At 41.8% G+C, this 23,366-nt stretch overlaps 1 protein-coding gene and 1 long non-coding RNA gene across 5 annotated transcripts in view; one reads left to right on the forward strand and one right to left on the reverse strand.

The window, feature by feature from the left end:
* Window positions 1-23,366, forward strand: part of ANK2 (ankyrin 2) — a 188,313-nt gene that overhangs the window by 149,760 nt on the left and 15,187 nt on the right. Inside the window, exons 27-38 of one of the 4 annotated variants that reach the window (XM_085057566.1) lie at window positions 1,356-1,580; window positions 2,969-3,067; window positions 4,269-4,423; window positions 5,235-5,446; window positions 6,286-6,490; window positions 7,167-7,263; window positions 9,604-9,832; window positions 11,139-11,264; window positions 12,053-12,175; window positions 12,970-12,999; window positions 14,945-14,966; window positions 17,470-19,422. In XM_085057566.1, the coding sequence (XP_084913692.1) occupies window positions 1,356-1,580; window positions 2,969-3,067; window positions 4,269-4,423; window positions 5,235-5,446; window positions 6,286-6,490; window positions 7,167-7,263; window positions 9,604-9,832; window positions 11,139-11,264; window positions 12,053-12,175; window positions 12,970-12,999; window positions 14,945-14,966; window positions 17,470-19,422 (3,476 nt within the window). Of the gene's footprint in view, window positions 1-1,355; window positions 1,581-2,968; window positions 3,068-4,268; window positions 4,424-5,234; window positions 5,447-6,285; window positions 6,491-7,166; window positions 7,264-9,603; window positions 9,833-11,138; window positions 11,265-12,052; window positions 12,176-12,969; window positions 13,000-14,944; window positions 14,967-17,469; window positions 23,176-23,366 lie in introns of all 4 variants that reach the window. The other 3 variants (XM_085057565.1, XM_085057567.1, XM_085057568.1) reach the window with 3 other exon arrangements.
* The window catches only part of LOC146437674 (uncharacterized), a 55,608-nt gene continuing 33,029 nt past the window's right edge, over window positions 788-23,366 (reverse strand). Inside the window, exon 3 of the long non-coding RNA XR_014851465.1 lies at window positions 788-3,348. This is a non-coding gene — a long non-coding RNA (uncharacterized LOC146437674). The remainder of the gene's footprint in view (window positions 3,349-23,366) is intronic.

Consider the following 23,366-nt stretch of genomic DNA (forward strand, 5'->3'; position numbering starts at 1 on the left):
GTATCTGAATGGCAGTAGACTAGGAGCCTGCATGTGTGAGACAGACTGGCATCCGTGGTGCATGGTGTGCTTCCGACTGGCGCTTGTGGCTCCTTCCCATCGTCCATCTCTGACCTGCACGGTGTGTCGAGTGTTGTGTTTTTACCGCATGTGGAATTCTTGTAGCTGTGTGGACAATGAATGGATGCAATGTTTGTTGCACAGAACGGTCAGGGGGACGGTGGAAAAATCCCTGTGTGTGTTACTCCTGTTATAAGGGCTTTTCTCTATTGCAGGTCCTTCAGTAGCATTTCTGCGACTCCCCATGTGCTGGTTCTATTTTAGTGGCTAGAAGTAGGCCTGACACCGTTCTGTCTCATCTACTTTTATTTTCACTTCCAGCAACCTGACATTCCCATCCCACATCAGGCATGATCCTGTAATAAACCACTAAAAAAAAAAAATTGAAGTAGTTCTGCACCTTTCACAAGAACGTCCCCAGTCTGTCAAAATCTACTTTTGGTTATATGTGGAAAAACAGAAAAATCAGCACAAGAGACATTCCAAATGAAATGTTTTTCTCCCTTTTAAAGAAAAAGAAATCAATAATTTACCTTGTGCTATAAGCAGGCTCCCTGTAGATGGCTTTTTGCATCTCTGAGTTTTCCAGTGGGACATTGTATTGCTGTGCACAGGAACACAGAAAACCAAAAATCCATAAACCTCTTACATAGTGACTCTAGCTCTTCTCATCTGACCAAACCCTAAAATTTGTCTTCAAACCATAATGATATGCTGGGTTTTTAAAATATAAATAGGTGTTAACCACACTGATGGAGTATGAATTGTATTCATGCACTCCAGAATGAAATTTGACTTTTTTTTTTAATATGCAACCCATTCTTCTAAAAAATTATAATTTATCGAATAACTAGAAAATTATGTTGAGAACCTCAAAGGAAAACCCACCAAAAAAACACCCAAGCCATCCAATCAGAATTGACTTTATATTTTGAATCATAAACAATTTTCTTTAAAGAGTGCCTATTTTAAATACACCTGCTTGCAGGCACAGAGTAGGGATATTTGCACTTTGCAGTAGGTACATGTGTCCACATTTGTTAGTGTCTGCTGGTATTTTACCAACAGCAGCCCTATGATATAAGAGTTCCTGTGAAGAACTCTTAGGTAGTAGTTGCCAGTTCAATTAGTAATGAACTCAGCATGATTTGGTGCTTCACATGGGAGAAAGGCTTCTTCTCATTGTACCTCTTGAGCGAGAGCTCTATTTACATACGTCGTTTGTCACGTATGTGGAATATAACCGAGGGACTTGGTGATGTGCTCTGTGTCTCATTGTTCCCCTGCTTTTCCAGCTTCCTGGTGAGTTTCATGGTGGACGCTCGCGGGGGAGCCATGCGGGGCTGCCGGCACAACGGGCTGCGCATCATCATCCCCCCGCGGAAGTGCACGGCCCCGACGCGCGTGACCTGCCGCCTGGTGAAGCGCCACAGGCTGGCCACCATGCCGCCCATGGTGGAGGGAGAGGGGCTGGCCAGCCGCCTCATCGAAGTGGGACCCTCCGGGGCACAGTTCCTTGGGTAAGGGGGGCCGCGGGGCCCGAAGGAAACCTTCGGCCTCTTTTTGTGTTTGAGTTGCACTGAAATGGTTCCTTTTCAAACTTGAACTGAAAAAGAGCTTTGTAACGTGTGGTAACAAACAGAGCAGTTGTGTGAAACACAGAGCAGTTGTCAGTGATTGATTCGCAAACCTTTTACACCTTCTCCTTTCAAAATGGGTATTCCAACCACCAGCTATGGTTAATGTGCTTCCTTGGGTTTAACTATTGCTCAGTGTTGTGATATTATAGAGGGAAAAGACTTTTGTAGCCAGAAAAGGTAATTCATACTATATTAAAAAAATTAATAGTACTGCACTGATGTAAACCCCAAATGTAAAGCCTGCTACATACACAACACAAGGTACAGGAGCTTATTTTAGTCTTGTGTTGTGGTATTGGTAATTTGGACTCTCAGGGAAGCACAGTGCCATTGATTTTTCTGGAATTGAAACTGCTAAATTAAGCAATAGGACAGCCCTGGAAATTTTTGGCCATCTCTTTTGTCCTGTGCTGCAAGGCCCATAGAAAGATCAGATTTCTATCTGCTGCTGAGCTAATTTTAGCAATTTTCAGCTGAAAGCAGCAGTTAGCTGTACTTTCAAAAATTTGTTTTACCAACTATTCTCCCTATCAACTGTGGCATCCAGAAGTGGATGATTGAAGGAACTCCTTCTAATGCAGTAAATAACGTAATTCAGAAACTGTTTAAAAAGTTCCTGTAAACAGCAATAGTTTAAATCCATTTAAAACAACTCAGTTGCTTTAAAATCCTGTTGTAACAGGCAGCCATCAGAGCTACCATCTTTGTTAGTGCTACCACTTACTCTTTTCACATCTTGGTCACTTTAAAAGGAAGGAGAAAGAAATCTAAAGAGCAGAAGAAATACCGTGCTGTCACATTCAGTCTTCCCATTATCTTTGTCACACACAAATGGATTTTAAGTATGTCTCCCATTCTTTTTTAATGGTTTTCCTATATGATGAGAGTGTGTCCCCTGCAAGACAAGCGTATAGTGTAGTTTATTCCTTCTCAGATCTTTGTGCCCTTCCTGCAAGCATTCTCCAAGGTGTTGTGCTGGCAGTGAGATCAGAAAATCACTGTACTGTTTGCAGAGGTGCATTCTAAGGTCCAGATCCTGCTCCCATTGAGTACATGGCCAAAACCCCCATAAGAACGAAAAGATCCTAAATTAGCAAAACTGCTTTTCTGATTTGGGTCACCAAATTGTCATGGCTAGGACGGAACCTTATTCAGTGTACAGCCTAATTCCACTCTGTGGACCCGACAGTGGCACTGGCGTTCTGGCACAAAAAATACATAAAGTTTATTTATGTTCTTTCTTTCACTGCTGCTTTGGATGTACTCAGTAAACTTCATCTGCCTACGGCTCCTCCCCCACTTAATGAGGGAGAAAGCTTGGTCAGCCGAATCCTTCAGCTGGGGCCTCCTGGGACCAAATTCCTTGGGTAGGAGAGACTTGAAACAAATTGATGGATGCTGACCTCCCCATTCTTCTCCTCCTTCTGCAATATGATTTTTTTATGTCATTATGCCCATGATATTGTCCCTTTCTATCATTTGAAATTTTGTACACTTAACCCTTAGTGGACCATTTTCCAACCTTTGTGGTTTGTGGTTTTGTTTTGGTGGTATGTTTGTATCTTTTTCTTCCAAGTACTGTGGCCTTCATTTTTGTTTTGGCATGAAATCTTCCTAGTTCTGTGCTTGATGTCTGTAGCAAAGCAACCTGGATTGGGACCACAAAAAAAAAGAATCTACTGTAAATTTTAAACTGTTTTTTTTGTATCAAGGACTGATCAATCAATAAGTTATATGTTGGATACCACCAGTGTGATAGAACACATGGCATTTACTACGTACATGGTAACCTGTGTGAGTCCTCTAATTAGAGAAGTGTATCTACAAATATATTTATATCTTCTCTCTTATTTCTAAGAGTATGTATGTATATGTATATCTCAATACAGATATATGTACACATATGTGTTGTATATGTGTGTGTGTATACATAAATATATATATGGGTGCAGATGTTGACTTGCAAGGCAACAAGGCAAATTCTTATCTCTTATACGGCGATAGCAACCCAGACAATCTCCTCAGACTTCCTGTGTCTCTCCCAGGGTGTAAATCAGGAATAAATTCATTGGAATATATAGAATTACAAAGAAGTCAAATTGGCCCAGGACACAATCGCCTCCGGATTGCAATGAAGTTATTCTGATTTGCACTAGTATAAGTGAGATCAGAATTTGTCTCACTATTCCTGTACATTACAGTAGATTCTCTTTGAAATGAAGTTGCACAGGTTAACCCAGACAGTAGTGACAACTAAAACAAGCATGAGTTTTTGATGGATTTGCAAAAACAATCACCAAATTTCCAGATAAGCACTATTATCGTACCAAATCTCATTCACACTGTGGAAAGAGGTGAATGCACTTTTTCATCTGTCCTTCAGCACTTACTGGGTCCCTGTAAAAATCTAGTCTGTGTTAGTGGCCTGCTAGTTTAGGATTATGCCAAAGTATTCCAGCCAAATAGGTAGAATTCCAGGTCACTTTGTGGCAGACTGAATAGAGTTGCTGTTAATCCTGTTTCTTCCTCTCTCCCGTGTGCATTTAATGCGCTGTGTTGCTGTGCCAGGCCCGTGATTGTGGAGATTCCCCATTTTGCTGCCCTGCGTGGCAAGGAGAGAGAGCTGGTGATCCTGCGCAGTGAGAATGGGGACAGCTGGAAGGAGCATTTCTGTGAATACACTGAGGATGAACTGAATGAAATCCTGAATGGGATGGATGAAGGTATCAGTGCGGCTTTGTTTCTTAACCCTGCTCCTGTGTTACTTCTGTACCTGGGGGGAGCAGCTTTTACTAAGGCATTCGCTTCCCTTGCATGAGTTGCTGAAGTAGCGGGACAGGATGGTTCCCTTCGTGAAGCTGAGAGTAGACTCCAGACTTCTGTTTTCTCATGTTTCTTTTCGTAGTGTTAAACTAGGAGCTTCCATAACAAACATCTTTCCAAAACAAGGCAATTACCACTCTAATCCTTTCTAAGCAGCTCCATGTGTGGGAGGAAATGTCAGTCATGGGTACTCTTGCTTTCTGAGAGAACAGAATGGCCTCAGGCTGTCTGGGAGCTGCAGAATTTGTTATTAATTTTGGAGTTTTTTTACAAAAAACCTCACAAACCCAAAGTAAACAAGCCAACTCACAGAATTAAAGCTAAACTCATATTTTCATACTGTTTGGTTTTGAAGTTTTATTTCACTGATATTAGTTCAGGACACTAAATATGTGAGGAAGAAAGGGGCTGGGACCAATCTCTTTGCTTGTTTGGCTGCCGATTTTGGAGATGCTGTCAGTGTTTGCTGCCTTAAGCTGCCTTTACTTTGCAGCTTAGTCTGTCAGTCCTTTCTTGATTGCTCTGGTTTAGCCCAACACAGGGGTGGGTTTCCTTTTCCTGTTATTTCTAGACAAAATATGTTGTGTAAGTTGCACGAAACTGTGAAAAGCTTGAGTGCAGTTTGAAGGTTGCTGAATTGTTCCTTGTTGCTGAATTGTTCTTGTTCCTACAAGACCCTTGCCTTCTGACCATGTCCTGTTCTGCCCTCAGTACTTGACACTCCAGAGGAGCTTGAGAAGAAGCGGATCTGCCGCATCATCACCCGGGATTTCCCTCAGTACTTTGCAGTGGTGTCCCGGATCAAGCAGGACAGCAACCTCATCGGGCCGGAGGGAGGGGTGCTGAGCAGCACTGTGGTCCCACAAGTGCAGGCAGTCTTCCCAGAAGGGGCTCTCACCAAGCGAATTCGTGTCGGCCTCCAGGTGCAGTGAAGCATTCACAAAGCTTAACTTGCTGGGGTTTTCTTGGTGAAAAATCACCTTGTTTGAATGGAGAACCAGCATATTCAGCTTACCGTGTTGTATGTTGTCTACAGTGCTTTTCGTAAAAATAATGAAAGAAAAAAGTCAAAGCAAGTGGTAAAAGCCTTGGGTTTTCCAGTTAATTCAGAGTCTTGTGTGCTAACTGTCTATATAATTTTGGGAAGAGATTTTGGTGGTGATGATGATGATGATATTAGTGTAGGTCATAGAATTTCCTAAATACCTCTTACGAAAGTCATCAGATAAGTACAAAGTGCTTCAATAATTAAATGTGCTTCAATTATTAAATGTACAGATTTTCATTGTGAAGGAACCAGCTTAACAATTCACTCCTCAAAGAGAGGGAAGTCTTTCCCCTGTCTCCATCCTGCCCTTCTGCTGCATGCATCTCTAATTTGCCTTGTCCAGGAGACTGTGCTTGTTGAAATCTCCTGGGATTAGCTGAATAGCTCACTAAAACAGCTCAGAGCTTGTTCTCAGGGGGGAAAAGTAACCAGGTTGTCATTTGCTACTGGTTAAGTGAATGTAAATTAATGCTGTACAATCTACCAAGCACCAAGAAAGGGTATAGGAAGAGGAGGCAGGCATGGGAAAGTTAAAGAGGTGAGGTCTCCCCTTCTCACTGACAGTCAGTTCTTGTGTTTGCAGATTTTCATGGGAAATGATGCCATTTAGTCTAGAAAGTTAGGTGTTTGTGGGCAATATACAGACCCAGTTATTTTATACATCATATAACTGTTTTGAGTAACTGCTCTGTTATTTTCTGTTGCTTTGGAAAGGCTCAACCTATGCACACTGAACTGACAAAGAAGATTTTGGGCAACAAGGCTACCTTCAGCCCCATAGTCACACTGGAGCCCAGGAGAAGGAAATTCCATAAGCCCATAACGATGACAATTCCTGTGCCCAAGGCCTCCAGCGATGGGCTCATGAATGGCTATGGAGGTGACACACCCACTCTAAGGTTACTATGCAGCATTACAGGTAAGCTGCCAATGCCAGAACTTTCCATGTGCATCCTGAAACTGTCAGCCCCTCGGGGCTGGAGATGCTGAACTGATCACACACAGGGGAAGCTGGGTGGAAACCTCACTGGGGCAAGAAGCTGTGAAAATAAACTACTTTCCAAGCAATTACTTTGTACCAGAAATTACATTTGTTGTTTGTGCTAAAAAGAAATGTGTAATATAATCATAGACTTCAGGTTTGGTGGGTTTTTTGCATTTTCCTTACAGTTTGCTTCTTGGTAACCAACATACCTCTGCCTGGCAGAGTAAGTGTAGTACAGACTCGATGTTGCAGGATGCTTAGGAGGCAAATACTGGAGTTAAACACTTTACTTGCTGTGACTCCAAGTGGTTAGCTTCTCCTTCACTCTCTCTTAAGAGACAGAGATAAGCTGCAAGCATTTAATTAAATTAATTAATTAAATCCTGTGCTAAAACGCTCATCACATAAAAATTATTTGGGCACTTGGTTTTCTCATGGTAAACTCATCCAGTCGTACTAGCATTAGTGGAATAATGTGGACCCAAGGAGAAGGCATGTGTGGGATTATTACTGGTTTCACAGCAATTAAAAACCATAAATTTTTATTAGAAGCAAAAAAGTCACAGACTTGCTTGGTTTTAGTTTTATTTTTAAACCTCTGTCATTTCAGGAGGAACCACCCCTGCCCAATGGGAAGACATCACCGGGACAACACCATTGACGTTTGTTAATGAATGTGTTTCCTTCACAACTAATGTTTCTGCCAGGTACCTACACAACCAAACAGGATTTTTACAGGGATACTCTCAAATTTGTTCCACAAATATTTCTGTTAAACTCTTTTAGTTTGGAGAGTAGAATGAACGGAGATATTTATTATTGTGCAAGTTTCCATGGAAACAGAAATCCCATATTTGGGTACCTGATTATAGATCTTATAAGAGATGTCACTTCCAGAATATCCAAAACTGAGTAGTCAGGCAGAAAGGGCCTGTAGGTGTACCAAACGGGGGTTTAGAGTCATCTCTTCCATACATCTGTTCTTGTGATGAGATTTAACTGCTTTCTTACTGAAAACAGATTTTCATTTAAAAAAAGAATAACATATATGTATGTTAGTATTTTAGTCTGTATCCTGTGTCCATGATGTGTATCACAGAAATGCCCCTCCTCTGTAACAAGAGATGTAATTCATGACCTGGAAAGTATTCCATCTGGCATCAGTAGTCCAGCAAACAGTTAAAGAAATCATGGATAACTTGCCCATGAAATTCATCGCAAACATTCAGTGTCTGGTGCAGTTATTACTGTTTGATTAGGTTTGTTATTTAATGAAATAATGTGTTCACTGTTAAAATGAGATCAGCTCTTGCAGTCCAACCTCCAGTTTAACATTAGGTGAAATAAAATACTATTTTTTTATCCTTTCTCAGTTCAGAAAGGGCTGTTTTCCCATTAAGCTGGCTGCTTTGCTGATGCACATTTCTGTTTGGTGTAACTCAACATATCTCTGTAACAGCAGTGACCACGAGAGGGAGATCTTACAGTGCATTCAGCTCGGCGCTGCTGCTGCAGCGCTCTGTGCAAAGGCAGATATTAAAGGCTAATTTAAGAGCCACGTGTGGAAACAAGATGCAGAGTTTGAGAGGTCCCAGTCCCTAAAACTGTGAAGTCCCCAGCAGGCCAACATGTAATAGCCAGAATGAGGGTGACAGTTTGTGGTCCTACAATCCATATTTGTAGTGGATCTTTCCTAATCCTGATGATGACATGAAAATTGATGACTGTTATTAATGTTCTGTGATATAGGCAGTGTCCCATGTAGAGATTTTAATGAGTTCTACTTAATGTTTTTAATCTAAATGAGTGTTCTATCTACTTTGCCCCAAACAAAATTTTAAGTGCTGGTAAAGTTAGAAAATTGTTTTTTAATCTATTTGCAATAAGAGAATTAATTACCTTCTTTGCCAAAGGACATGCTAACCTTAATTTCCTGACTTGTGGTCAGGAAGTGCCTGGTCTAAAAATGCCTCTGCCCTTGTGCCTTGCCAAGTGATTCTTGGCTAGTTTCTGACTGTTTGTTATTCATAATAATTTTTTTATGTCTAGCTAAGTCATTAATGATGGACAACAATTTTACCATTTGTAAGACTAATTCTGTCCAAAATGAGCTTGGGAAAGAGATCTATTTGTCATGTGAATTTCACTGCAGACTTTGAGGCACAGTGTTTTCCATTTCCTGAGCTGCAGCTTTTAAAAGATTTAATATCTGTTGGGCTTTTTTAGCCCCTGGTGTTTGACAGCAAATCACTGAGGCATCTGGTGGTTTCTCAGAGGATGTAGCCTCTCCAGTTGGAGTCCAGCACAGCATAATTCTCCCACGCAGGAAAAGGAGAGGATCAGTGTGCAGAGCCCTTCTGTAGCACACATGCTTTCCCTCTTTCAAATGTCAGCAGCCTGGGGTTTTGACCAGTGCATTTGTTAAGCATTGTAAAGATCGGCACAGCATGAAATTTGCTGTTACTCAGATGCAGATGAGTAAGTGCAGAACAGTCACACTCCTAAGGTGTGCTTTGGGCTTATAATGCCATGTAATCCACGGTGAGGAAAAAACCCCCTAGAGATCACAGCAGCTTTTGAGCTGCCTCTGACCTCTCCTGACTTCCGCCTTCATCCACCAGCTGGGAAACTCGAGCTTTCCACCCACACTGTGGACCCTGTTGAAAAGAAATGGCATCAGCTCTGCAGAGAAACTCAAGTGGTAGCTGGGAAAGAAGGCAGTACATGTTACTCCTTGGAAAACGCTTGGTGACTGAATTCACGTAGGAATAATTTCTGATTTTGCATGCAGCTTTGCACGGTGGACAAAGTCGTTTATGTTCACCTAAAGACCTCATGTTTTGCCATTGTATGGAAGGAACTGACTACTATTTCCTTTAAGTGGGATGAGAGACAAAAAACAAGAGTGACAATTCTTTTTGTACTCTATTCTGACTTGTTAACTCCAGTTGCTGTGATTACCAGTTAATGCTGCCAGGATGGGGAAATATAATTTCCTTTCTTAAATTCGTCTCTGCTGATGGCACAACTCTTCATTTTTTTTACAGATTTTGGTTGATAGACTGTCGACAGACACAAGAATCTGTTACTTTTGCTTCCCAAGTGTACAGAGAGATTATCTGTGTCCCCTACATGGCCAAATTTGTGGTGTTTGCCAAATCTCATGATCCCATTGAAGCACGGTTAAGATGTTTCTGCATGACAGATGACAAGGTGGATAAAACTCTAGAGCAACAAGAAAACTTTGCTGAAGTTGCCAGAAGCAGGGATGTAGAGGTACCGTACAAGACTCAAAGTTCTCTGTTTTCTAGTGTCTGCTTTTAAACTAATTTTTTCTGCCTTCTATCTGCCACAAGGACTGAAATATAATCTGCCAACAAACACTGTCGCAATCTAGTATCAGCAACCATAAGATGAAAACCTGGACTTTTGTCAGGTGTAAGGAAAAAGTTGTGAGGAAACGTATTCCCAGAGGGCAACTGCCAAACTCAGTCCACAGGGCTACAAGGGAGAGGGTCCGAGTTAAAAATGATGACTAAATCCCAACTTCCAGTAACCCCATAAGTACAGATCACTAACCAGAAATCCAGCTGATGGTGGTCAGTTTGTCAGCACATTCACCTACCCAGAATTTGAAGTAGCAGCTGTGATTAATATTCTGCTTTAAAAAACTAAAAATACATTAAATCTGTTGCTGAGCAGGCAAAAGCTTTCCTATGTGGAATTCAGCAAACTGCCTGCTAAATGCAGTTTTTCTGGCTCTGTCAGCTTCCTCAGAAGGGATGACAAATTGAAGGCGCTTTAACTTACATGGCACATTCTGCTTAGTTCAGTCTCTTTTTCATGAGAATCCCACCTTTAAAAAAATTGCCCTCACTGTTCCTGAAGCTCTGACAGGCTGATCTCTTGTGCAGATCAGCAAGATAAAATATGTGCTTATCAAACTGAATGCCAAGGCTGAATTTCTGGAAAGTAAGGATAAGCCACGAATGGATTGGCGCTTTGAATGGAGCATCTCCCAAACTGCTGATCTGACATTCAAACATGTGCAGGGGCCATAACAACAGCAATCTGAATATACAAGCAGTGCCATTATATAGAGATTTCAGAGAGGTATTTACCTGAGGCCTGCCTTTCAAAAGCTCATAGGCCTCTACAGATCCAGCTGAAATAAATAGAATCAGTAGGTACACACTCTGAATCCTGGTGCCTAAAGAAAATATTTCTTTGACTGTGGTGATGAGGCCAGGTTAGCAAAATGTGCTAAAATTGGAGTAAATAAAAAATCCAAGTTAAAATTTAAATTTAAGAGTTTCCCCAGATTTATGACACTGAGTCATATTTTGTCATTTAAAGTACTGCAGTCTTGTTACTAAATTAACAATCTGTTCTCATTGGAATTTATTAATCTGAAATGTTTCCACACATTTTAGGTCACTGTACATAACAAATCTTGTAAATGCTGACAAGTCCTAACAATTCCAGAAATTGATTGGAACTACTGTAGAATTATCCTTAAGAAGAAATCCTAATCACCTCACAAAGATTAATTGATGGTTTGCTTTTTTGTCCTTTCCAACAGGTATTAGAAGGAAAACCCATCTACGTTGACTGCTTTGGCAATTTGGTGCCCCTCACAAAGAGTGGGCAACACCATATATTCAGTTTCTTTGCCTTCAAAGAAAATAGACTTCCTCTCTTCGTTAAGGTAATGTTGATGGCTCCTTTTTGGCTATTTCAAGTTATCACTTCACCATATTCTTTGTGAACAAAGGAAAATGAAAATAATTTATATAAATTCCCAGCTGTAGCCTAATTTTATCCCTGTACTGTTCCATTTAAAAAACTTTTTTATGAGTAGGAAAATTTGTAAAATGAAAGCCAAAGTAAAAACTCTCCATTCCTCCAAAATTAAATAATGTTTTAGCCCACTGTGGTCAGAAGGGCTGCTGTCACCAAGCCACCATCACCACCTCTTCTGAGAGGGAGATTGGAGATCACTGGAAACCTCTTCCCACCAACTTTTTCCTTCTATTTGGACACTTTGACTGCAATGGAGAAAACTATTGCCCTTGTATCAATACTAGTCTTGGAGAAACGATCTACGAGTGGGAATTTCCAGGAAGTAGAGAAAATCAACTGGCTCCCTCATTGTATTATATTTGCTGTGTGCTGCTAGACAAATTTGAAACTTCCTCCCTCCTTTCCAGCAATATTTTGTAAGCTTGTTTTGATTTACAACTTGATCTATGCCATCACCTACCTTTAGCTTTGCCTATTTCCCCCCCCCGATGGATTTTCCAGCATGTATTGAATACGCAAATACATCCATATGTACATTTACAAACAGCAGGGGAAAAAAGTGAAGCCATGTTATTTTTGCCTGCATGGACTTTTTCTGCCTCATCTGGTCTCTCCTGCTGAATAGTTTTGAGAGGCACAAGTAGCTTATGCAGCAAAACATGAGGTTCAATGTGTGTTTTTTTGCTGTGCCAGGTCCGAGATAGCACTCAGGAGCCCTGTGGACGATTATCATTCATGAAGGAGCCAAAATCTACCAGAGGCCTCGTTCATCAAGCCATATGTAATTTAAACATCACTTTACCCATTTACACAAAGGTACTGTGAAATTATACCCAGCTGTAGGCATCAGCATGAAAATACAAGCAAGAAATGAGGAGGGCAAAACAGGGTTAAAGCTTTGTGGGCAGGAATTTGAAAGAGGAAAGAATTCCACCCAAGGGCTTTCGGTGTCTTGCATTTGGTACTTGTAATGCCAGTGTTTGAAGATGTCATCAGGTATTTCCTGAGGACTGAGAAGAGATGAGTGGGAGTGCCCTCAGATATTAAACACTCATTTCCTTAGAAAGTGTCAGTCTATGTTTATTGTCTGAAAACAAAGAGGAGTTTTTTTCTGTCCTGGTCAGATTAGAAGCTGCATGCCTTTTAGGAATGTATTTGCCCAAAATGGTGTTAATTTTCTTCTCAGCATTTTAAAAATATAATAGATCTTTATTATAGCATTTTAGTATAATTTTAAAAGAGAGCATCTCAACGTCTTTTAACTTTAAATAGTAATAGTTCTTGAATATTTTAAGTGTTTATTTATGCTAATTTATGGGTGAAAAAGCATGTATATATTTAAAATTTTGGTACAAATAAGGATCACTAGAAATCTAACTTTTCTCTTTGTATTTTGCTTGGTTCTGTAGCCTTTTGTGTGGAAATTGACAGTTTTGTTTTGCTGCTTTTTGGCATAAGAAATCAACTGTAGAAATGTGCTGCATTTTCTTCTTTTCTGTTAAATGTTGTCAGAAGTTACTTTTTCCTACTCTCTTCTAAAAAAAGAAAAATGCCTTTTGCCTGCTCTGTTTTCCCCCTTCTCTTTTTGCATGGCTCTTTGGGACCAAAAGGAATCAGATTCAGATCCAGAACCAGAAGAGGTAATGTTGCTAAATCAGCATGTTCTTGCCTACACACACTGCTCAGACCCAGCTCAGAAGATTGATCTTTAGCTCAGTGCTACAAACACAGTGGAAGAGGGCCTTGCACAGACTCACTTTGGGAATAGACAGTGTTTAACTTCCCCTATGTTAAAATTACCAATCTTCTCCATTTATAACATCCAATAGACTGGATGTTACAGCTTTCTGAGCTGGATGACTGACATCCAGAACAGAATCAGTGTTAACCCAGAAGTCACAAGTAAAAGGATTAGAATTTTCATCTTTGGCATAAATCAAATTGCATCAGCTCCCAGCCCCGTTCTGGCACTTACAGATGTTGCCTGAGCTCTGACCCCTATGTGAATGAGTAACATTAGAAAAGCTTCCCCACATTTTGGTGATGTTCAGCTGTTGGAAACACTGTGAGAATAGCCAGCTCCCCAGAGAGGATGGACATCTTTTCCACACACTGCACAACAGATTCAGCAGTTCTGTGGCATGGGTTGCAGTTTCCTATTATCATTACATAAATATTTACCACTGCTATGGTAAATATGACTTCCATTTTTGCATAGCAAACTGAACCACAAAAGGACAAAGCTCATTGATTGCTATAAGCATTTGAAACTATTTTTTTGTGGACTTCATTAATTTTTACATTAATAATATTAATTAGTATGCTGACATAAATCTGGACTGATCTGGAAGAACTTGAAGTGAGGGAAGCTAGAACGTCCTGGGGATGCAGGGTTACCATGCAGGGCAATCTGTGCATCAGAGGAATGCAGGCTGTTACGGATCTGTTGCGCACACTGCTGAGTGTGAGATTCAATTACGTGAGCCTAAAGGACTGCCAGGCATGTACGAATGTGCACGTGTGGCCAGGGATTTCCTTCTGTTCAGGGTCAGCCCGTGGAAAGGCAAGGATTTCCTACATCTTGACCGAGACAGTATATTGCATTTATCTTTATAAAGAATAGTTTAAACTATTTAAACCTTTTCAGCACTCACTAAAACCTTGGGGGCTTTACCAAACACAGTATCTTGTATCAGCAGTACTGCACAGCTGATTTGCATTCTTCACAGTTGTCCTGCCCCTACCACAAGTTTAGTGGTTTAATGCTACTTCTAACTGCGTATTTTTCCACAGCCAAATTTAAACAACATGTGCTGGTGTGGACAAATGCTAGCAGAACTGAAATTACAAGACAACCTCAAAAACTTGCTTCTTAAATTTTCACAGTCTGACATAGTGTTTTGTGTAATTCTTTTTTGGCAAGGACCATGTTTTCTTTTTGAGTAACATTAAATTCGTATGGCATTTTTGATCTCTACCCAAATAACTCTGAAAAGTCAAAAAGGTGGCCTGTGAGGACCATCACAGCTTCCATTTAGAGGTATCAATAGCTATTAGTGGCATCCAGCCCCAGGTCATGCCTTAGGCAGTTCTGCCATCATTTGTGCACCTGTATTTCAAGTTCATTGAGCACAGAGGCCAAAACGCAATCCATGCTCTCAGAATGAATGCATCCAAGGAAACAGAATGCCATAAAACATCCTGCTTGCCTTCCAGATGGACCATATGCCTTCAGATAACTGTACTGGAGTAGTTTGCTTCAGAGAGGAAGAAATAAATTAAGAGCAATGAAACAAAATACCCAGTAATGCAAAAGTTTAGGTCCTCCACACTGGCTAAGAGCATTTAAAGAAAATACACTGCAACATTTTGCATCTACTGTTGACCATAAATGTTGCAAAGTAACAATTTTTCTGATAGTAGAGACCCTAAATGAATTAAATGAATTATGCTTTTACTGTTATTTTAAATGCATTCTTGGTTCCACTTAAGTCCATGTGTCTCCATGCAACTAGCACTTCACTTGTGGCTTCTGTATAGTATTTATATTTGAACTATTAAATCTCCTGCTTTTTTCTTTTCCAGGTTGATATGACTTCAGAAAAAAGTAAGATTTTCTCTTTTTTCTTGAAAACGTTATAATGCAGTTTGTATGAGAGATGGTTAAGAATAAAGAAAAGCATGAGAGAGCTAAGTTTTAACTGCTATTGCTAATAACATCAGTACTTTAAAAACATAATAGAAAACAATTTAATATCAAAGCAGCTATCCAATGAAATTTATTTTAACATGTAAATTAACAAGTAATACAGTTTAAAACCGTTCATCTAAGCATTTACTTTCCTTTGACATCCCTAGTGATCCCGCTATTGCTATTTTGCTTGTATGAATGCTCATCCCTCCATTTTCTTTGTTTTCTCCATTTGTTGATGCACATTCTTGCCTCATATTTGAGATAGATGACAGTATCACTTTTAATGGAAACCTAATGAGGACTCCAATCTATTTCATTAATCCATGGGATACAACCATGCCAAAAAGTGATACTGTCCAAAGGAATCAGGCTGTTTAACCCTCCCTCCCTTGCCCTGCCCTTTACTGTGGTGAAATATGGCTGGAAATCTGACATGAAAGCTTGGCTCAGCACAAACACCCTCTGTACACACACAATCAGGCCATGAGCATGAGAGATCAAGGGCAAGGGCTTCACTAACACCTCCTTTACGGGAGAGGCAAATGAACAAATCTCTGTGCACACTGAAGTGTCTCTGATCAGAGCCACTTCCAAATGCAGCCATTTCTTGCATCTGTTCAGGGAAAGAATGACATCTGTCTTGTTTCCAGTTTGGAGTGCAATGTCATGCCTTGTTTGCAGCTAAAGTGCAGTGTCTTGCATTGTCCTCCTGCTGCTTCCTCACTGCCAAGTCCCCAGGCCTAGAGAACCCCACTGAGCATTCCTGCTCCAGCCACACTGTCTGGTTAACACTTCCCATTTTTTTTCCCACTGGAGTTGCTTTGCTTCAGGCTAATTAACTCAGTTATTGGCCACTGAAAGAGTCATACATTTGATATTTATGAAAGTACGTATTACGAATCTACAGAATTACTGGCTGGCATTTCAGTGTGCACCAGACAGTTTATTCTAAAGCAGCAGCACCAAAAGACCACATTTTCAGCACCAAAATACCCTGCAGCAATCTGGCTCTAATTAATGTACAGCACAAATATTTAGAATTCGTTACACCCAGGAGAACTGCATAGCAAAATGGGTATTTTTTACAGATGAGGACAGCTAATTATGTGTTGCTTAGGTTCTCCTTATTTGTATTATTGCTTTGACTTTCACTGGGGTGCCGAAATGTGCAGTTCCATGTGACGTGCTACCTTTAAAGGGAAAATGTCCATTGGTAATTCCTAAACGTTGTGTTCTGTTTGTAAGTTGCTTCAGTTCTCCACTGTTTTGTTCTGTTCAAGATCCATTTTCTGCTAGTCCTTGCTGAAATGAAATATTACCAGCAGGCAGTTATGGCATATTGGGTATTGTCTGCAGCCACCTTCCTGTATATTGATTGCCAGATTAGACAAATATTTCACCACAGTATGTTTTACAATATTTTCCTGTACCTTTAATTTATACGATTAATTTTTAGAGCTCTTGTTTTTAACCGAAGCTACATACCCAGCAGCATTTGCAACACCTTTGCTTTGCATGGAAATAACTTGCCTTACATGAATTGTACGTATGTGTCTAGTGTGACTGTCTGTGATTTTGGGTTGCCATACACTACATTTTTTAAAACTCTGAAATCACTTCTAAGTTGATTCACAGTTTTTTCTTATTATCTCTCCTTTTCTTCTCTGTCTTCTCTTTCCTCAGTCAGTTCATTAGTTGTCAATGAGGATGTTCCAAGGAAAGGACCATGCCTCTTAAAACAAAAGCCTGTTTGTTTCATTGTGTAGGTGTGAAATCCCCTTAGATGAAATGCCGGTTTGCAGCTGATTCAGATCTCTACATATTCAATCACATTTTAGATTACTGCTGAATTACTTTTCACTTTTTATTTTGGTCATTAAGAAAAACAAAACTGTTAACCCAATGTTATTCTGACAGTTTGCTAACACTGGCTTTCTCTTAGAGGAAATCGACTTTCAATCAGTTCTAATGCTTTCCCCTTTTTTTCTTGTTTTTCTTTTTATTTGAACATTGATCTGTAACATCTGAACAATCTTGAGATGCCTCTCTTTGTGTAACTTCACTGTGTTTCTTCTGGTTTTGATTTGAAATTTTGTTGTTGTTGTTTTGGTTTTTTTTTAGTGGTGTCCTGATTTGGTTTGTTCCAGCTTTGATACTGTATGTGTGGTTGTGCTCTAGCGATAAAGTGAAGCAAGTTATTTCCTGCCATTTTCCTTTTCAGTTGGTTTTTCTTTTCCCCCCGTTAGCTTTGCTTTGCTCTTGTACCCTCAGATCTTGTGGAACCACCATTCCCGGCCCATTTTGTTGACCTTCCTACCACTACAGCCAAAGACTGTCATTTTCAGTCCTGATTACATTTTCCAATCTCTATTTTTGATTTCCATTTTACTTTCAATGTTTTTCATTCACATCAAAGATGACGAGACAGAATCTACAGAAACATCTGTCCTGAAAAGCCATCTGGTTAATGAAGTCCCTGTACTAGCCAGTCCAGACCTGTTGTCTGAAGTTTCTGAGATGAAACAAGATCTGATCAAAATGACTGCCATCCTGACAACTGACCCTTCTGATAAATCAGGCTCCATTAAAGTGAAAGATCTTGAAAAGTCCGCTGAAGAAGAGCCAGGAGAACCTTTTGAAATAGTTGAAAGAGTGAAGGAGGACTTAGAAAAAGTAAATGAAATTCTCAGAGGGGGATCCTATACCAGAGAAGAACATGTTTTGCAGAAGTCCTTTTCCAAACAAGAACCCTTAGAAGAAGAATGGATCATTGTCAGTGATGAAGAAATTGAAGAGGCCAGAAGAAATGCTCCATCAGAAGTCACAGAGCCAACCCGTGTGGAAGTCAGGGTAGACAAAGGGACAACAAAAAAGGGGGAGTCGGACACAACAGGAATGGTGGAGGATTTAAAAACACACGTCCAGCCACAGGCCTTACAAGAGCAGGTAGTGAAAGAGAAGACTGAAGCTGTAGTAGTAAGCAGGGATTCTGAAAAAAAAGGAAAAGACTCTCCAAAAACTGGGAAACCAAGCTCACAGGAGCAACAGAAGGCAGCCTCAGAAGTTAAAAAGCCCCTTAGGGCAAAATTAAGAGAAAAGCCAAAACCAAAGGAAGGCAAGGGACACAGTGGCACAGAGAAACTGAGACTGCCTAAGCTCACTGCAGACGAGGCACCAGCTGGAGAGCCTGGCCTAAAGGTGACAGCTGCTCCAGAGGCTAAAGCTGTGTCCCCTGTTATCGAGGAGACTCCCATCGGCTCGATAAAAGATAAAGTGAAAGCTCTTCAGAAGCGAGTGGAAGATGAGCAAAAAGTACGGTCAAAACTGCCTGTCAGAGTTCCGGCAAAAGAAAGCCCTGCCGAAAAGGCGCCTAAAAAGCCAGCACAAGTCAAAAAGCCAGTAGCACACAAAGGGCAACCGCCTGTCTCACCTTCTTCTAAGACAGAGAGACTCGAAGAGACCATGTCCGTTCGGGAACTGATGAAAGCCTTCCAGTCAGGGCAAGACCCGTCCAAGAATATTTCCGGACTGTTTGAGCACAAATCTGTCAAACAGAAGCCACAGGCCCCTGAGAAGGAAACACCCCGCAGGAAAACAATTCCTTCACAGAGTGAAACGAGACGAGTGTCAAACCTCAAGACAGACAAACAGAAGGACAAGCCAAGCACGGTGTCAAAAGCAGAGAAAGAGTCACAATCCAAGAAAGGAAAACCACAAACTTCTACCATTGAAACTGCCAAGAAAGCTGGTGGTAAAGACCAAGCAAAAGAGCAGAGCAGCAAAAAGCCAACTGAACCTCTCCCTCCGGTAATTGTTGGTGAAAGTCCCAAAGAAACAATGGCTGGGAAGGGCAGGACTTCTGACGATCAAGGAGATCCTGACTTCCAGATCAGCCCTGACAGGAAAACCTCAACAGACTTTTCTGATGTCATTAAAGAAGAACTGGAGGACAATGACAAATACCAACAGTTCCGACACCTCTCAGTGACAGAGGAGGGAGAGCTTAACTTGGAGCAAGTGCTGACCAGTCCTTTTGGAGCTGCTTTTCCCACAGAGGATGGGAAAGATGGATTCCTTCCTGCTCTTTCTCTGCAAAGTGCTGGTCTTGATGGGAGCTCAGAGAGCCTTAAACACGAAGGTGTGGCTGACTCTCCAGGCAGTCTACTTGATGGAACCCCACAGATCAGCTCTGAGGAAAGTTACAAGCATGAGGGTCTGGCAGAGACTCCTGAAACGAGCCCAGAAAGCCTTTCATTCTCACCAAAGAAAACTGATGGGCAAATTGAAGAAGCTAAAGGAGCGGCTAGAGTACACACAACAGCAGAAACACATTCTCCGAAGGAACTCTCCTCAAAGGAAGACGAAAAAGGTATTACTGAGAGACAGCTAGATTCTGTTGCGGAGACCAGTAAGTCTCATTCTGACCATGTATCAGAAGAGCGTGTACCTCCAGCCTCTGAAGAAGAGGCTGATAAACTTAAAGAAAGTAGCTCAGCTTCCATTATGAAAGATATTAGCAGGGATAAAGAATCCAGAACCACTGCACATTTCACTAAGTCTTCTGAAACACATGACACTGCTTTAGAGAAAGAAAAAGATGTAGCCTGTGAACGCCGTCTTACGGTTAGAAGTCCCCAGAAATTGGAACTTTCACTTGCTAGCCATGATAGTGAAGGCTTTAGCCCAGTTGCAGATGACTCTTTGACTATAAGTCATAAAGACTCCCTGGAAGCAAGCCCAGTGCTAGAAGATAACTCATCACACAAAACGCCTGACTCTTTGGAGCCCAGTCCTATGAAAGAGTCCCCCTGCCGTGATTCCCTTGAAAGCAGCCCCGTAGAACCAACAGTGAAGGCTTGTATTTTGGGGCAAGGTCCTCTTCATTCTGTTCTTAGCAAAGCAGAAGCCTGCCCAGAGCTGGCATCGGTGCGTTCCAGGATTCTCCGTGACCCTGAGGGAAGTGCCGATGATGACAGTCTAGAGCAAACATCTCTCATGGAGAGTTCGGGGAAAAGCCCCGTTTCACCCGAAACTCCTAGTTCGGAAGAAATTAGCTATGAAATCACACCTAAAATGGCAGACATACCGAAGTCAGCCACAATCCCTGAAGTCAACGAAGAACCGGAGGACGATTCGGAAAGTGAGCCAAAGAAGAGATTCACCCCTGAAGAAGAGATGTTTAAAATGGTGACCAAAATCAAAATGTTTGATGAACTGGAACAAGAAGCAAAACAGAAGAGAGATTATAAAAAGAGTCGTAAGCAAGATGAACCTTCTGTGGCTGCCAATTCAGTAGCCTCATGTGAGGCACCAGAGCCAACAGCTGCAGTAGAAAAAGACATACCCACAGTGGTGACACCTGCAGCTGAATCTAGAAAAAGTTCTTCCTCTTCCGAAAGCGAGCCAGAATTGACTCGGCTCAAAAAAGAAGCCGACTCAGGCCTCTTAATGGAGCCTGTGATCCGAGTGCAGCCACCCTCACCTTTACCATCCAGTATTGACTCCAGCTCTAGCCCCGACGAAGCAGGTTTCCAACCCATTGATTCTCAACCATGCTCTGTTGGGATAGGTGAGGTTAAAGCAGAAGGCAAAGGTGACAAAGAGGAGCCGCTTATCCTTGGGCACAGCTGTAAGGCTTCTACGGGCATTTGTCATTCCAATGGTTGTGCTTCAGCAGGAAGTGCTGAATCAGAATGTTGTGACAGTACAGGAGACTGTGAGACAGTCAGTCCCAATGCCCTGGTCACACCATCTGGGGGTACTGCCTGTCATTCTGTGGGTGATGGTTCTCAAAAAGAGGCTTACAGTGAGTCTTCACAAACAATTGAGCACTGTGATGCTGCTGGAAAAGATGTCAAACCTGCGACATCGTCACCACACAGAGATCTCATTTCTACGGGAGCTGTGTCAGAGAAGGCAGGTGGTGTTTCTCATGGACACGGTACCACCGAGTACTCTGTTCCACATGACGGCAAACTGGCCCAAGGTGATACCACTGACCATTCTGCTTCGGCAAGCGATTCGGGAAAAGCAGATACAGGTTGTGAAACATCTCACAGGGATGGTCATGCTGAGGAGCCCTTAGCAGAGTATTCATCCCTAACTACCAACACAGTGGAACTCGACAGCTGTGCAGCAGATGCCGCTGATGGTTGTGCTCCGTATATAGTGAGCCCTTACGAAAATGTGTCTTCTGGACATTTCTTTATTGACTCTGAAAGTGAGGTAGGATCTGGTAAAAGTCTGCTATCTAGGGAATCCTCTGTTGCAGAAGGGAAGGGTCAGACTGGTGAAGCTTTACTTAGCAGAGACACGGGCAGTGAATGTTGCTCGTCAGAGGAAGTGTACATGGAAATAGAGCCCAAACCAGAGGATGGATTTCAGACAGTGTCACAAGGGTCTCCAGCCTCAGATTTGACAAAATTGTCTGAATCTGCCCTTGAGGATATGAGAGATGAAACAGAGAAACTGATGGGTCAGGTTGTCATCACTAGAACCGACGTGGATTCTGACATGTGGAGTGAAATACGTGAAGACGATGAAGCTTTTGAAGCTCGGGTGAAAGAAGAGGAACAAAAGATATTTGGGTTGATGGTAGACAGGCGATCCCAAGGCACAACCCCTGACACAACACCGGCCAGGACACCCACTGAAGAAGGGACGCCACTAAGTGAGCAAAATCCATTTCTTTTTCAGGAAGGCAAATTATTTGAGATGACTAGAAGTGGAGCCATTGACATGACCAAAAGGAATTACCCAGATGAAAGCTTTCACTTCTTCCAGGTGGGGCAGGAGCCTCAGGAAGAAGTTTCTTTATGTGAGGAAGTGAAAGAAGCAGCAGAGGTGGAGTCTTCAAAGCTGAAGGGCTCACCGGACCCATTCGCACCTTCAGAGTCAGAGGAGTCAGATATTCAAGAACAAGATGCATTGAAATATTCACCCCCATCACCCGAGTCTAGTGACAGATCTGAAGAAATGATGGGTGAAGGTGCCAGCACAGGCACTGCAAAAGCAGATCTTAAATCCAGAATTCCAATTAAAATGGGTATTTCAGCTTCTTCAAAATCACCAAAGAAAGAAACTGCTGCCTCTGAAGCTGAGCCCCTCTCCAGAACGGAGACTGACACGGTTGATAGCAGTCAGGTGCCTTGCCCCATCTCTCCCGAGCAGTGTGTGGTAGAAGATGAATTAGGTTTTTCCAAAGTCACTCACTCAGTTAGTTCTGAACAGGGTGAGGAGTCCCCAGACTCTTCCCCGGAGGAACAGAGATCTGTGATTGAAATCCCCACTGCTCTAATGGAGAGTGTGCCTTCTTGTGAAAGCAAATCCAAAATCCCTGTAAGAACAGCTGCTGCTGCATCTCAATCCTCGCAACAATCAGAGAATGAGAGACTTTCCCCAGATGACTCCCTAGACAGTTTGCAGTGTGAAGGAAAAGATGACCAAGCAAAACCAAAGTCTAAAATTCCCGTGAAAACCGCTTTCCAAAAAGCTGAACCACAACACTCATATGTGGACACGTCTGTCCGCAAGCCAGAGTCACCGAAAGCGCTCGACGTGACGAGCACAGCACCTGCGAAACCAGACAGCCGGAGTAAATCGGAATCTGACGCCAGTAGTCCTGTGGACCCAAAGACCAAACGTTCCATCAAAGCTAGGAGTTATGCTGAGGCAGAGGCAGAGGCCAGGGAGAGGGAGAGCGAGATGAAGTTTGAGCTAGACTCAGATGAGGCAACAACAGCAAGATTGAAGGTATTTTCTTCACGGTTGCCAGTTAAAAGCAGAAGCACTACAGGCTCCCGCGGTGCTTTTAGTCCCACAAAAGAAAGTAAGGACCATTTTTTTGATCTTTACAAAAACTCCATTGAGTTTTTTGAAGAAATTAGTGATGAAGCTTCTAAATTAGTGGAAAGACTCACACAGTCAGAGAGAGAACAAGAATTAGTTTCAGATGATGAGAGCAGTAGTGCCCTAGAAGTTTCAGTTATTGAAAATGTGCCATCCAGTGAGACTCAGCAGTCAGTTCCTGAAGACATCTTTGACATCAGACCCATTTGGGATGAGTCTGTAGAGACTCAGATTGAACGTATCCCTGATGAAAATGTCCATGACCGTGCTGAAGGTATTTGCCAACGACTGGGATTCCCTGTGCGACGCATGTCATGAATTAAACTCTTTCGTTTTTTGTTTTCTTTGGTGTGTGTGTGTGTGCGCGTTTGTGTGCAGGTGTAATGCGTGTGGCATTTTCTTTTCCGCTTTTGGTGGTTAGTTGTGCTTTTTTTTCCCTTGTGAGCTGTATTTGCTTTTTTTTTT

This window comes from Lichenostomus cassidix, chromosome 4 (genome assembly GCF_008360975.1).
Source record: "Lichenostomus cassidix isolate B80296 chromosome 4, HeHo_3.0, whole genome shotgun sequence".
In the NCBI taxonomy this organism is placed as follows: Eukaryota; Metazoa; Chordata; class Aves; order Passeriformes; family Meliphagidae; genus Lichenostomus; species Lichenostomus cassidix.